The following is a 12,725-nucleotide window of genomic DNA, read 5'->3' on the forward strand; positions in this document are numbered from 1 at the left end:
GTGAAATTTAAATACAGTGCCTTGCGAAAGTATTCGGCCCCCTCGACCTTTTGCCACATTTCTGGCTTCAAACATAAAGATATAAAACTGTATTTTTTTGTGAAGAATCAACAACAAGTGGGACACAATCATGAAGTGGAACGACATTTATTGGATATTTCAAACTTTTTTAACAAATCAAAAACTGAAAAATTGGGCGTGCAAAATTATTCAGCCCCCTTAAGTTAATACTTTGTAGCGCCACCTTTTTGTTGCCCTCACAAATCGCTGCTTCTCTTCAGCTGAGAGTTATTTTGGCCAGATGGCCAGAGCCTGTGGAATTACAGGAGACAATCAGATATTCTGCACAATAAACAAACAGTCTTGAACACTGGAATCTCAAAACAAACAAGCACACCCTAAAAAGTGGAAAAAAAGTCTCAACTTTTCAAAACTCAGCACTATATTTTCAGTGGGGCAAAAAAGTATTTAGTCAGCCACCAATTGTGCAAGTTCTCCCAATTAAAAAGATGAGAGAGGCCTGTAATTTTCATCATAGGTACACTTCAACTATGACAGACAAAATGAGAAAAAAAATCCAGAAAATCACATTGTAGGATTTTTAATGGTCACCTACAAACAAGCAAGATTTCTGACTCTCACAGACACTTGTTTATTGTTTACTCCATGTGTAACTCTGTGTTGTTGTCTGTTCACACTGCTATGCTTTATCTTGGCCAGGTCGCAGTTGTAAATGAGAACTTGTTCTCAACTGGCCTACCTGGTTAAATAAAGGTGAAATAAATAAATGAAATGTTTTTTTTAAAGTCCTCTTCTGGCTGTGCCGGGTGGAGATTATAACAGAACATGGCCAAGATGTTAAAATGTTCATAAATGACCAGCATGATCAAATAATAATAATCACAGGCAGAACAGTTGAAACTGGAGCAGCAGCACGGCCAGGTGGACTGGGGACAGAAAGGAGTCATCATGCCAGGTAGTCCTGAGGCATGGTCCTAGGGCTCAGGTCCTCCGAGAGAGAGAAAGAAAGAGAGAATTAGAGAGAGCATACTTAAATTCACACAGGACACCGGATAGGACAGGAGAAGTACTCCAGATATAACAAACTGACCCTAGCCCCCCGACACATAAACTACTGCAGCATAAATACTGGAGGCTGAGACAGGAGGGGTCAGGAGACACTGTGGCCCTATCCGATGATACCCCCGGACAGGGCCAAACAGGAAGGATATAACCCCACCCACTTTGCCAAAGCACAGCCCCCACACCACTAGAGGGATATCTTCAACCACCAACCCTCCTGAGAAAAGGCTGAGTATAGCCCACAGAGATCTCTGCCACGGCACAACACCAGTAAGCCAGTGACTCAGCCCCTGTAATAGGGTTAGAGGCAGAGAATCCCAGTGGAAAGAGGGGAACCGGCCAGGCAGAGACAACAAGGGCGGTTCGTTGCTCCAGAGCCTTTCCATTCACCTTCACACTACTGTGTCACACTACAGTCAATCATATGATCCACTGAAGAGACGAGTCTTCAGTAAAGACTTAAAGGTTGAGACCGAGTTTGTATCTTTCACATGGGTAGGCAGACCATTCCATAAAAATGGAGCTCTATAGGAGAAAGCCCTGCCTCCAGCTGTTTGCTTAGAAATTCTATGGACAATTAGAAGGCCTGCGTCTTGTGACCGTAGCGTACGTGTAGGTATGTACGGCAGGACCAAATCAGAGTGACAGGTAGGAGCAAGAGTAACGCCGAGGTCCTTCACAGTTTTATTTGAGACGACTGTACAACAATTAAGATTAATTGTCAGATTCAACAGAAGATATCTTTGTTTCTTGGGACCTAGAACAAGCATCTCTGTTTTGTCCGAGTTTAAAACTAGAAAGTTTGCAGCCATCCATTTCCTTATGTCTGAAACACAGGCTTCTAGCGAGGGCAATTTTGGGGCTTCAGCATGTTTCATTGAAATGTACAGCTGTGTGTCATCCGCATAGCAGTGAAAGTTAACATTATGTTTTCGAATGACATCCCCAAGAGGTGAAATATATTGTGAAAACAATTGTGGTCCTAAAACGGAACCTTGAGGAACACCGAAATTTACAGTTGACTTGTCAGAGGACAAACCATTCACAGAGACAAACTGATATCTTTCCGACAGATAAGATCTAAACCAGGCCAGAACTTGTCCGTGTAGACCAATTTGGGTTTCCAATCTCTCCAAAAGAATGTGGTGATCGATGGTATCAAAAGCAGCACTAAGGTCTAGGAGCACAAGGACAGATGCAGAGCCTCGGTCTGATGCCATTAAAAGGTAATTTACCACCTTCACAAGTGCAGTCTCAGTGCTATGATGGGGTCTAAAACCAGACTGAAGCATTTCATATACATTGTTTGTCTTCAGGAAGGCAGTGAGTTGCTGCGCAACAGCCTTTTCAAAAAATGTTGAGAGGAATGGAAGATTCGGTATAGGCCGATAGTTTTTTATATTTTCTGGGTCAAGCTTTGGCTTTTTCAAGAGAGGCTTTATTACTGACACTTTTAGTGAGTTTGGTACACATCCAGTGGATAGAGAGCCGTTTATTATGTTCAACATAGGAGGGCCAAGCACAGGAAGCAGCTCTTTCAGTAGTTTAGTTGGAATAAGGTCCAGTATGCAGCTTGAAGGTTTAGAGGCCATGATTATTTTCATCATTGTGTCAAGAGATATAGTACTAAAACACTTGAGTGTCTCTCTTGATCCTAGGTCCTGGCACAGTTGTGCAGACTCAGGAAAACTGAGCTTTGAAGGAATACGCAGACTTAAAGAGGAGTTCTTAATTAGCTTTCTAATTACATTTACATTTAAGTCATTTAGCAGACGCTCTTATCCAGAGCGACTTACAAATTGGTGCATTCACCCTATGACATCCAGTGGAACAGTCACTTTACAATAGTGCATCTAAAACTTAAGGGGGGGGGGGGTGAGAGGGATTACTTATCCTATCCTAGGTATTCCTTAAAGAGGTGGGGTTTCAGGCGTCTCCGGAAGGTGGTGATTGATCTAATAATCATGATCTTTTCCTCAAAGAAGTTCATTAATTTATTATGAACAATTATCTACAAATTCTATCTTTTGGGAGGGGCAGAAAACAGTTTTCAACCAGCGATTGAGTTGTGAGACTCTGCTGTAGAGCTCATCACTCCCCCTAACTGGGAGGGGGCCAGAGACAATTACTCGATACCGACACATCTTTCTAGCTGATTTACACGCTGAAACTATGTTGCGCTTGGTGATCACTGACTGTTTCATCCTAACACTGTAGGTGCCGACGTGGATAACAATATCGCTATACTCTCTTCACTCGCCAGTTTTAGCATTAGCCAGCACCATCTTCAGATTAGCCTTAACGTCAGTAGCCCTGCCCCCTGGTAAACAATGTATGATCCCTGGATTATTTGTTTTAAGTCTAATACTGCGGGTAATGGACTCGCCAATGACTTTGTCAGAGCTAATTTTGTCAGAGCTAATGGTGGGAAGCTTTGGCGTCTCAGACCCCGTAACGGGAGAAGGCTCGGCCTCTGACTCCGACTTTTCTCCGACAGAAAACCCAGGATTTTACGAGAGCAGAAATCAGTGAAACCGATATCAGAGCACAAGTCAGAATTGGGGCTACCAACAGTAGATGGGCCAGGGTGTACATGCACATTTCCAGATATAATCAGCAGTAATACAATCAGGGCATGGCAGAGGACAGGGAGAGCTCTGCAGTGTTGATTTATAATATTTTAATGTGCATTAGATAGCATTAAGATTATATTGTACAGCAATTTCATCAGATAACATGAATACAAAGCTGGCGAGAGGTAGTTAGAATAGGATGGGAGGCCAAGAGTCTGTGTAACCAATAGAGAATCAGAGTCCCGAGTGTGGGAACATACAGTCTGTCCCACGGTTGGGTAAAAAAGCAAGATCATCAACAACAAAGCAGGAGGCAAATAGCATAAAGCACCATAGAAAAATATTAACGACTTGTAAATTCAGAGTCACTCGCCCCAACAGAGCTAGTGTGCTGGAGCAAAGCTCGGGAGAGAGTACCAGACAGGGGGAGACAGGTCAGGGCAGACGGTGAATAGATCGCCAGGTGGAATCCATAATAATAATATAATAATAATAAAGTTAGAAACAACACCATAAATATTCACTTACCTTTGATGATCTTCATCAGAAGGCACTCCCAGGAATCCCAGTTCGACAATTAATGACTGATTTTCTTCATAAAGTTCCATCATTTATGTCCAAATAACCACTTGTTGTTGTTAGCGTGTTCAGCCCAGTAATGCATCTTCATGAGGCGCAGGCACTTCCTCCAGACAAAAACTTGAAAAGTTCCGTTACAGACCTTTAGAAACATGTCAAACGATGTATGGAATCAATCGTTAGGATGTTTTTAACATAAAACATCAATAATGTTCCAACCGGAGAATTCCTTTGTCTTCAGAAAAGCACTGGAACGAGAGGTAACTCTGTCGAGAGCGCGCGTCATGAGACCAAGGCTCTCTGCCAGACAACTGATTCAAAGAGGTCTCATGAGCCCCTCCTTTATAGTAGAATCCTCATTCAAGTTTCAAAAGACGGTTGACATCTAGGAAGTGCAACCTCATCCATATCTCAATGTGTATTCGGTAGGCCAAGCTTTGAAAAACTACAAACCTCAGATGTTCCACTTCCTGGTTGAATTTTTCTCAGGTTTTCGCCTGCCATATGAGTTCTGTTATACTCAGACATCATTCAAACAGTTTTAGAAACTTCAGAGTGTTTTTTATCCAATACTAATAATAATATGCATATATTAGCATCTGGGACTGAGTTGGAGGCAGTTCACTCTGGCACGCTATTCATCCAAAAGTGAAAATGCTGCCCTATATCCCAAAAGGTTACAATTTTGGGTTCAGAAGTAAGTTCAGACTGAACATTACTCACTCAGTTTTGTGTTGGATGGTATTTCCAGGTTCCTGCTGTGTTTATTCTGCAGGTTTTAGTTTGTTGGAAGTTTTTTTTCTTCTTGATAATGTCAGGATTTGGCCAGGGTTGTTCCGGTTTTTGGTCACTAGATGCCCCCATTGTGCCTTTTGACCTTTTGTTTTCCCTTGATCCCCATTATTATTTGCACCTGTGCCTCGTTTCCCCTGATTGTATTTAAACCCTTTGTTTTCCTCTGTTCTTTGCTCTGTGTTTGTATGTTAGCACCCAGCCCTAGTACTCTGAGAACTCTTGTTGATCCCGGTGGACTCTCTTGTGGAATTCTGTTTTTTGTTCTTGTTTGTTTGTTTTTTGAGTATCTTTTGAGGCTTTTTGTGCTTTACCTTCCACCTTGTGGATTTACCTTTTTTGTCTTGGAGGATTACCTTTGTTCTTGTAGGATTCCTTTTGAGGTTGTGGAGTTACATGTTTTCCTGAAGAACTTCACTTTTTACTTCATTAAATACACCGTCTCAAGTACTGCTGTGTCTGCCTCATCTTCGGGGTTCTGCCGACTATTCATGGCTTAGTTGGTTAAGTGACTGTTTCTCACTCCGGAGACCCGGGTTTGTAACCGGGTCCTGACAGATAATCCTTGGTATTAATAGTCCATTCAGGTAATTTTGTCCAAAATCAAGGCTTTAGGTATGGACTTGTGATTTGGAATAAAGGTTTTGATCTTGAGTTAGTATCCTGTACATAAGTCCTTGCGAGAACATTTTATTTGATCTTTTTGCAGAAAAACTCAGTAGCCAGGTAGCCCATGCCCATGCCCATGCCCATGCTTTATCAATCCTATCAGTTGTATTTTTTATATATATATATATATATATATATAATTTAAAAAATTGTCTCTCAGATCATTTACAGATTTGTGTAAGTTACCTGTGGCGCTGATGTTTAGGACGAGGTATCTATAGTTTTCTGTGTGCTCCAGGGTAACGGTGTCCAGATGAAATGTGTATTTGTGGTCCTGGCAAATGGACCTTTTTTGGAACACCATTATTTTTTGTCTTACTGAGATTTACTTTCAGGGCCCAGGTCTGGCAGATTCTGTGGAGAAGATCTAGGAGCTGCTGTAGGCCCTCCTTGGTTGGTGACAGAAGCACCAGATGTTCAGCAAACAGTAGCCATTTGACTTCAGATTCTAGTAGGGGGAGGCCGGGTGCTGCAGACTTGTTCTAGTGCCCTCGCAAATTCTTTGAAACAGTTGAAGTCAGAAGTTTACATACACTTAGGTTGGAGTCATTAAATCTTGTTTTTCAACCACTCCACAGATTTCTTGTTGACAAACGATAGTTTTGGCAAGTTGGTCAGAACAGTTTCAATTGTTCGGGGCGTGGACTCTACAAGGTGTCAAAAGCGTTCCACAGGATGCTGGCCCATTTTGACTTCAATAATTCCCACAGTTGTGTCTAGTTGGCTGGATGTCCTTTGGGTGGTGGACCATTCTTGATACACACAGGAAACTGTTGAGCGAAAAAAAAACAGCAGCGTTGCAATTCTTAACACACTCAAACCAGTGTGCCTGGTACCTACCATACCCTGTTCAAAGGCACTTGTCTTGCCTATTCATCCTCTGAATAGCACACATACACAATCCATGTCTTAAATGACTCATGGCTTCAAAATCCTTCTTTAACCTGTCTCCTCTCTTTCATCTACACTGATTGAAGTGGATTTAACTGGTGACATCAATCAGGGATTATAGCTTTCACCTGGTCAGTTTGTGTCTAGGAAATAGTTTCCTTAATGTTTTATACAGTGTATACTTGGTGTTTATGACTTTCATAATGTGTGTTCTTCAGGCTGAGATGCGGGCCCACCAAGAGGATGTGATGAGCGTGATGGAGAACCTATCAGAGCCAGAGTTTCAGAAGGAGGAGGAGCCAGCAGCCAGTTTAGCCACTCCCACACCCCAGCAACACACTGACCCCGCCTCTCCCACCATCGCCATGACGCCAGAGCCTGTTGCCAGGGGCCACCGGGCCACACCCAGAGATTCAGAGTACAAGGTAATTGTATAAAAAAATTGTAACCGCTATTTAACTAGGCAAGTCACTTAAGAACAAATTCTTATTTACAATGACGACCTAGGATGGTAGGAGGTTTGGTCTGTCTGGTGATATACTGTATACCATGTGTTTATAATAGGATGGTAGAGGGTTTGGTCTGTCTGGTGTTATACTGTATACCATGTGTTTATAATAGGATGGTAGGAGGTTTGGTCTGTCTGGTGATATACTGTATACCATGTGTTTATAATAGGATGGTAGAGGGTTTGGTCTGTCTGGTGATATACTGTATACCATGTGTTTATAATAGGATGGTAGAGGGTTTGGTCTGTCTGGTGTTATACTGTATACCATGTGTTTATAATAGGATGGTAGGAGGTTTGGTCTGTCTGGTGATATACTGTATACCATGTGTTTATAATAGGATGGTAGAGGGTTTGGTCTGTCTGGTGATATACTGTATACCATGTGTTTATAATAGGATGGTAGAGGGTTTGGTCTGTCTGGTGATATACTGTATACCATGTGTTTATAATAGGATGGTAGGAGGTTTGGTCTGTCTGGTGATATACTGTATACCATGTGTTTATAATAGGATGGTAGGAGGTTTAGTCTGTCTGGTGATATACTGTATACCATGTGTTTATAATAGGATGGTAGGAGGTTTGGTCTGTCTGGTGATATACTGTATACCATGTGTTTATAATAGGATGGTAGGAGGTTTGGTCTGTCTGGTGATATACTGTATACCATGTGTTTATAATAGGATGGTAGGAGGTTTGGTCTGTCTGGTGATATACTGTATACCATGTGTTTATAATAGGATGGTAGGAGGTTTGGTCTGTCTGGTGATATACTGTATACCATGTGTTTATAATAGGATGGTAGGAGGTTTGGTCTGTCTGGTGATATACTGTATACCATGTGTTTATAATAGGATGGTAGGAGGTTTAGTCTGTCTGGTGATATACTGTATACCATGTGTTTATAATAGGATGGTAGAGGGTTTGGTCTGTCTGGTGATATACTGTATACCATGTGTTTATAATAGGATGGTAGAGGGTTTGGTCTGTCTGGTGTTATACTGTATACCATGTGTTTATAATAGGATGGTAGAGGGTTTGGTCTGTCTGGTGATATACTGTATACCATGTGTTTATAATAGGATGGTAGGAGGTTTGGTCTGTCTGGTGTTATACTGTATACCATGTGTTTATAATAGGATGGTAGGAGGTTTGGTCTGTCTGGTGATATACTGTATACCATGTGTTTATAATAGGATGGTAGAGGGTTTGGTCTGTCTGGTGTTATACTGTATACCATGTGTTTATAATAGGATGGTAGGAGGTTTGGTCTGTCTGGTGATATACTGTATACCATGTGTTTATAATAGGATGGTAGAGGGTTTGGTCTGTCTGGTGTTATACTGTATACCATGTGTTTATAATAGGATGGTAGAGGTTTTGATCTGTCTGGTGTTATAATGTATTATATATGTTTATAATAGGATGGTAGAGGGTTTGGTTTGGGCTGTCTGGTGTTCGGGAAGCTGCGTGGGTTCTCCTGGTGGCCTGGGCGCATCGTCTCCTGGGTGATGAGTGGGAGGAGCCGTGCAGCAGAGGGAACACGCTGGGTCATGTGGTTCGGAGACGGGAAGTTCTCTGTGGTGAGTTAGAACCGTCAGAAACACAAGTGGAAAACCTTATTCTTGTGATTCCCCATCCCGGATCCGGGAGCGTAATCATCGCCTGACACTAATTAGCATAATTAGCATAACGCAACGGACACAAATATCCCTAGCAAATATTCCTATTCATGAAAATCACAAATGAAATATATTGAGACACGGCTTAGCCTTTTGTTAATCACCCTGTGATCTCAGATTTTCAAAATATGCTTGACATCCAAAGCTAGACAAGCATTTGTGTAAGTTTATCGATAGCCTAGCATAGCATTATGCCTTGTTAGAACCCTCAGACAGCTTCAGTTTGAACTTACACCTAGAACCTACAGAACATTCAATTATTTAGAACCCTCAGAACTTTTAATTATTTGTAACCTTCAGAACTTTCAATTATTTTGAACCCTCACTCAGAGCCCACATAACCTTCCATAGAACCTTCAATTAGAATCCCCCAGGAAGTAAAGAAGAGTGTTACAATACAACACCCATCTCTCTCTCCAGGGGTGTTATAATACTGTAAACACCCATCTCTCTCCAGGGGTGTTATAATACTGTAAACACCCATCTCTCTCTCCAGGGGTGTTATAATACTGTAAACACCCATCTCTCTCTCCAGGGGTGTTATAATACTGTAAACATCCATCTCTCTCTCCAGGGGTGTTATAATACTGTAAACACCCATCTCTCTCCAGGGGTGTTATAATACTGTAAACACCCATCTCTCTCTCCAGGGGTGTTATAATACTGTAAACACCCATCTCTCTCTCCAGGGGTGTTATAATACTGTAAACACCCATCTCTCTCTCCAGGGGTGTTATAATACTGTAAACACCCATCTCTCTCTCCAGGGGTGTTATAATACTGTAAACACCCATCTCTCTCTCCAGGGGTGTTATAATACTGTAAACACCCATCTCTCTCTCCAGGGGTGTTATAATACTGTAAACACCCATCTCTCTCTCCAGGGGTGTTATAATACTGTAAACACCCATCTCTCTCTCCAGGGGTGTTATAATACTGTAAACATCCATCTCTCTCTCCAGTGGTGTTATAATACTGTAAACACCCATCTCTCTCTCCAGGGGTGTTATAATACTGTAAACACCCATCTCTCTCTCCAGGGGTGTTATAATACTGTAAACACCCATCTCTCTCCAGGGGTGTTATAATACTGTAAACACCCATCTCTCTCTCCAGGGGTGTTATAATACTGTAAACACCCATCTCTCTCTAGGAGTGTTATAATACTGTAAACACCCATCTCTCTCCAGGGGTGTTATAATACTGTAAACACCCATCTCTCTCTCCAGGGGTGTTATAATACTGTAAACACCCATCTCTCTCTCCAGGGGTGTTATAATACTGTAAACACCCATCTCTCTCCAGGGGTGTTATAATACTGTAAACACCCATCTCTCTCCAGGGGTGTTATAATACTGTAAACACCCGTCTCTCTCTCCAGGGGGTGTTATAATACTGTAAACACCCATCTCTCTCTCCAGGGGTGTTATAATACTGTAAACACCCATCTCTCTCCAGGGGTGTTATAATACTGTAAACACCCATCTCTCTCCAGGGGTGTTATAATACTGTAAACACCCATCTCTCTCTCCAGGGGTGTTATAATACTGTAAACACCCATCTCTCTCCAGGGGTGTTATAATACTGTAAACACCCATCTCTCTCTCCAGGGGTGTTATAATACTGTAAACACCCATCTCTCTCCAGGAGTGTTATAATACTGTAAACACCCATCTCTCTCCAGGGGTGTTATAATACTGTAAACACCCATCTCTCTCTCCAGGGGTGTTATAATACTGTAAACACCCATCTCTCTCCAGGAGTGTTATAATACTGTAAACACCCATCTCTCTCCAGGGGTGTTATAATACTGTAAACACCCATCTCTCTCTCCAGGGGTGTTATAATACTGTAAACATCCCTCCCTCCCTCACTCCAACTATCTCTCCATCTCTTTCTCCCTCCAGGTGTGTGTAGAGAAGTTGATGCCGCTGAGCTCCTTCTCCTCAGCCTTCCACCAGCCCACCTACAACAAACAGCCCATGTACAGGAGGGCCATATATGAGGCACTACAGGTACACACACATGCAAACACGCACTCACACACACATTCATAGACATACATTTTTTTAAACGGTATTATTTTTAATTTTTTTCACCTTTATTTAACCAGGTAGGCCAGTTGAGAACAAGTTCTCATTTGCAACTGCGACCTGGCCAAGATAAAACAAAGCAATTCGACACATACAACAACATAGAATTACACATGGAATAAACTAAACATAGTCAATAATACAGTAGAACAAAAGAAAACAAAAAGTCTATATACAGCCAGCCATGCTGCCCCTCGTCTACATTTAAGGGCCAGTCATGCTGACCCTCGTCTACATTTAAGGGCCAGCCATGCTGACCCTCGTCTACATTTAAGGGCCAGTCATGCTGACCCTCGTCTACATTTAAGGGCCAGCCATGCTGACCCTCGTCTACATTTAAGGGCCAGTCATGCTGACCCTCGTCTACATTTAAGGGCCAGCCATGCTGACCCTCGTCTACATTTAAGGGCCAGCCATGCTGACCCTCGTCTACATTTAAGGGCCAGTCATGCTGACCCTCGTCTACATTTAAGGGCCAGCCATGCTGACCCTCGTCTACATTTAAGGGCCAGTCATGCTGACCCTCGTCTACATTTAAGGGCCAGCCATGCTGACTCTTCGTCTACATTTAAGGGCCAGTCATGCTGACTCTTCGTCTACATTTAAGGGTCAGCCATGCTGACTCTTCGTCTACATTTAAGGGCCAGCCATGCTGACCCTCGTCTACATTTAAGGGCCAGCCATGCTGACTCTTCGTCTACATTTAAGGGCCAGCCATGCTGACTCTTCGTCTACATTTAAGGGCCAGTCATGCTGACACGTTGTCTACATTTAAGGGCCAGCCATGCTGACCCTCGTCTACATTTAAGGGCCAGCCATGCTGACCCTCGTCTACATTTAAGGGCCAGCCATGCTGACTCTTCATCTACATTTAAGGGCCAGCCATGCTGACTCTTCATCTACATTTAAGGGCCAGTCATGCTGACTCTTCGTCTACATTTAAGGGCCAGCCATGCTGACCCTCGTCTACATTTAAGGGCCAGTCATGCTGACCCTCATCTACATTTAAGGGCCAGCCATGCTGACTCTTCATCTACATTTAAGGGCCAGCCATGCTGACCCTCGTCTACATTTAAGGGCCAGCCATGCTGACTCTTCATCTACATTTAAGGGCCAGTCATGCTGACCCTCGTCTACATTTAAGGGCCAGCCATGCTGACTCTTCATCTACATTTAAGGGCCAGCCATGCTGACTCTTCATCTACATTTAAGTGCCAGCCATGCTGACCCTTCATCTACATTTAAGGGCCAGTCATGCTGACCCTCGTCTACATTTAAGGGCCAGCCATGCTGACTCTTCATCTACATTTAAGGGCCAGCCATGCTGACTCTTCATCTACATTTAAGGGCCAGCCATGCTGACTCTTCATCTACATTTAAGGGCCAGTCATGCTGACCCTCGTCTACATTTAAGGGCCAGCCATGCTGACTCTTCATCTACATTTAAGGGCCAGCCATGCTGACTCTTCATCTACATTTAAGGGCCAGCCATGCTGACTCTTCATCTACATTTAAGGGCCAGCCATGCTGACTCTTCATCTACATTTAAGGGCCAGTCATGCTGACCCTCGTCTACATTTAAGGGCCAGCCATGCTGACTCTTCATCTACATTTAAGGGCCAGTCATGCTGACCCTCGTCTACATTTAAGGGCCAGTCATGCTGACCCTCGTCTACATTTAAGGGCCAGCCATGCTGACTCTTCGTCTACATTTAAGGGCCAGCCATGCTGACTCTTCATCTACATTTAAGGGCCAGTCATGCTGACCCTCGTCTACATTTAAGGGCCAGCCATGCTGACTCTTCATCTACATTTAAGGGCCAGCCATGCTGACTCTTCATCTACATTTAAGGGC

The 12,725-nt window shown here is 43.0% G+C and overlaps 1 protein-coding gene across 4 annotated transcripts in view; it reads left to right on the top strand.

The window, feature by feature from the left end:
* LOC123990447 (DNA (cytosine-5)-methyltransferase 3A-like) overlaps positions 1 to 12,725 on the top strand; it is a 95,854-nt gene that overhangs the window by 37,271 nt on the left and 45,858 nt on the right. For all 4 annotated transcript variants that reach the window (XM_046290981.1, XM_046290983.1, XM_046290982.1 and 1 more), the window contains 3 exons: positions 6,806 to 7,012; positions 8,520 to 8,678; positions 10,685 to 10,792. In XM_046290981.1, coding sequence (XP_046146937.1) covers positions 6,806 to 7,012; positions 8,520 to 8,678; positions 10,685 to 10,792 — 474 coding nt within the window. The remainder of the gene's footprint in view (positions 1 to 6,805; positions 7,013 to 8,519; positions 8,679 to 10,684; positions 10,793 to 12,725) is intronic.

This window comes from Oncorhynchus gorbuscha, linkage group LG12 (assembly GCF_021184085.1).
Source record: "Oncorhynchus gorbuscha isolate QuinsamMale2020 ecotype Even-year linkage group LG12, OgorEven_v1.0, whole genome shotgun sequence".
Lineage (NCBI taxonomy): Eukaryota > Metazoa > Chordata > Actinopteri > Salmoniformes > Salmonidae > Oncorhynchus > Oncorhynchus gorbuscha.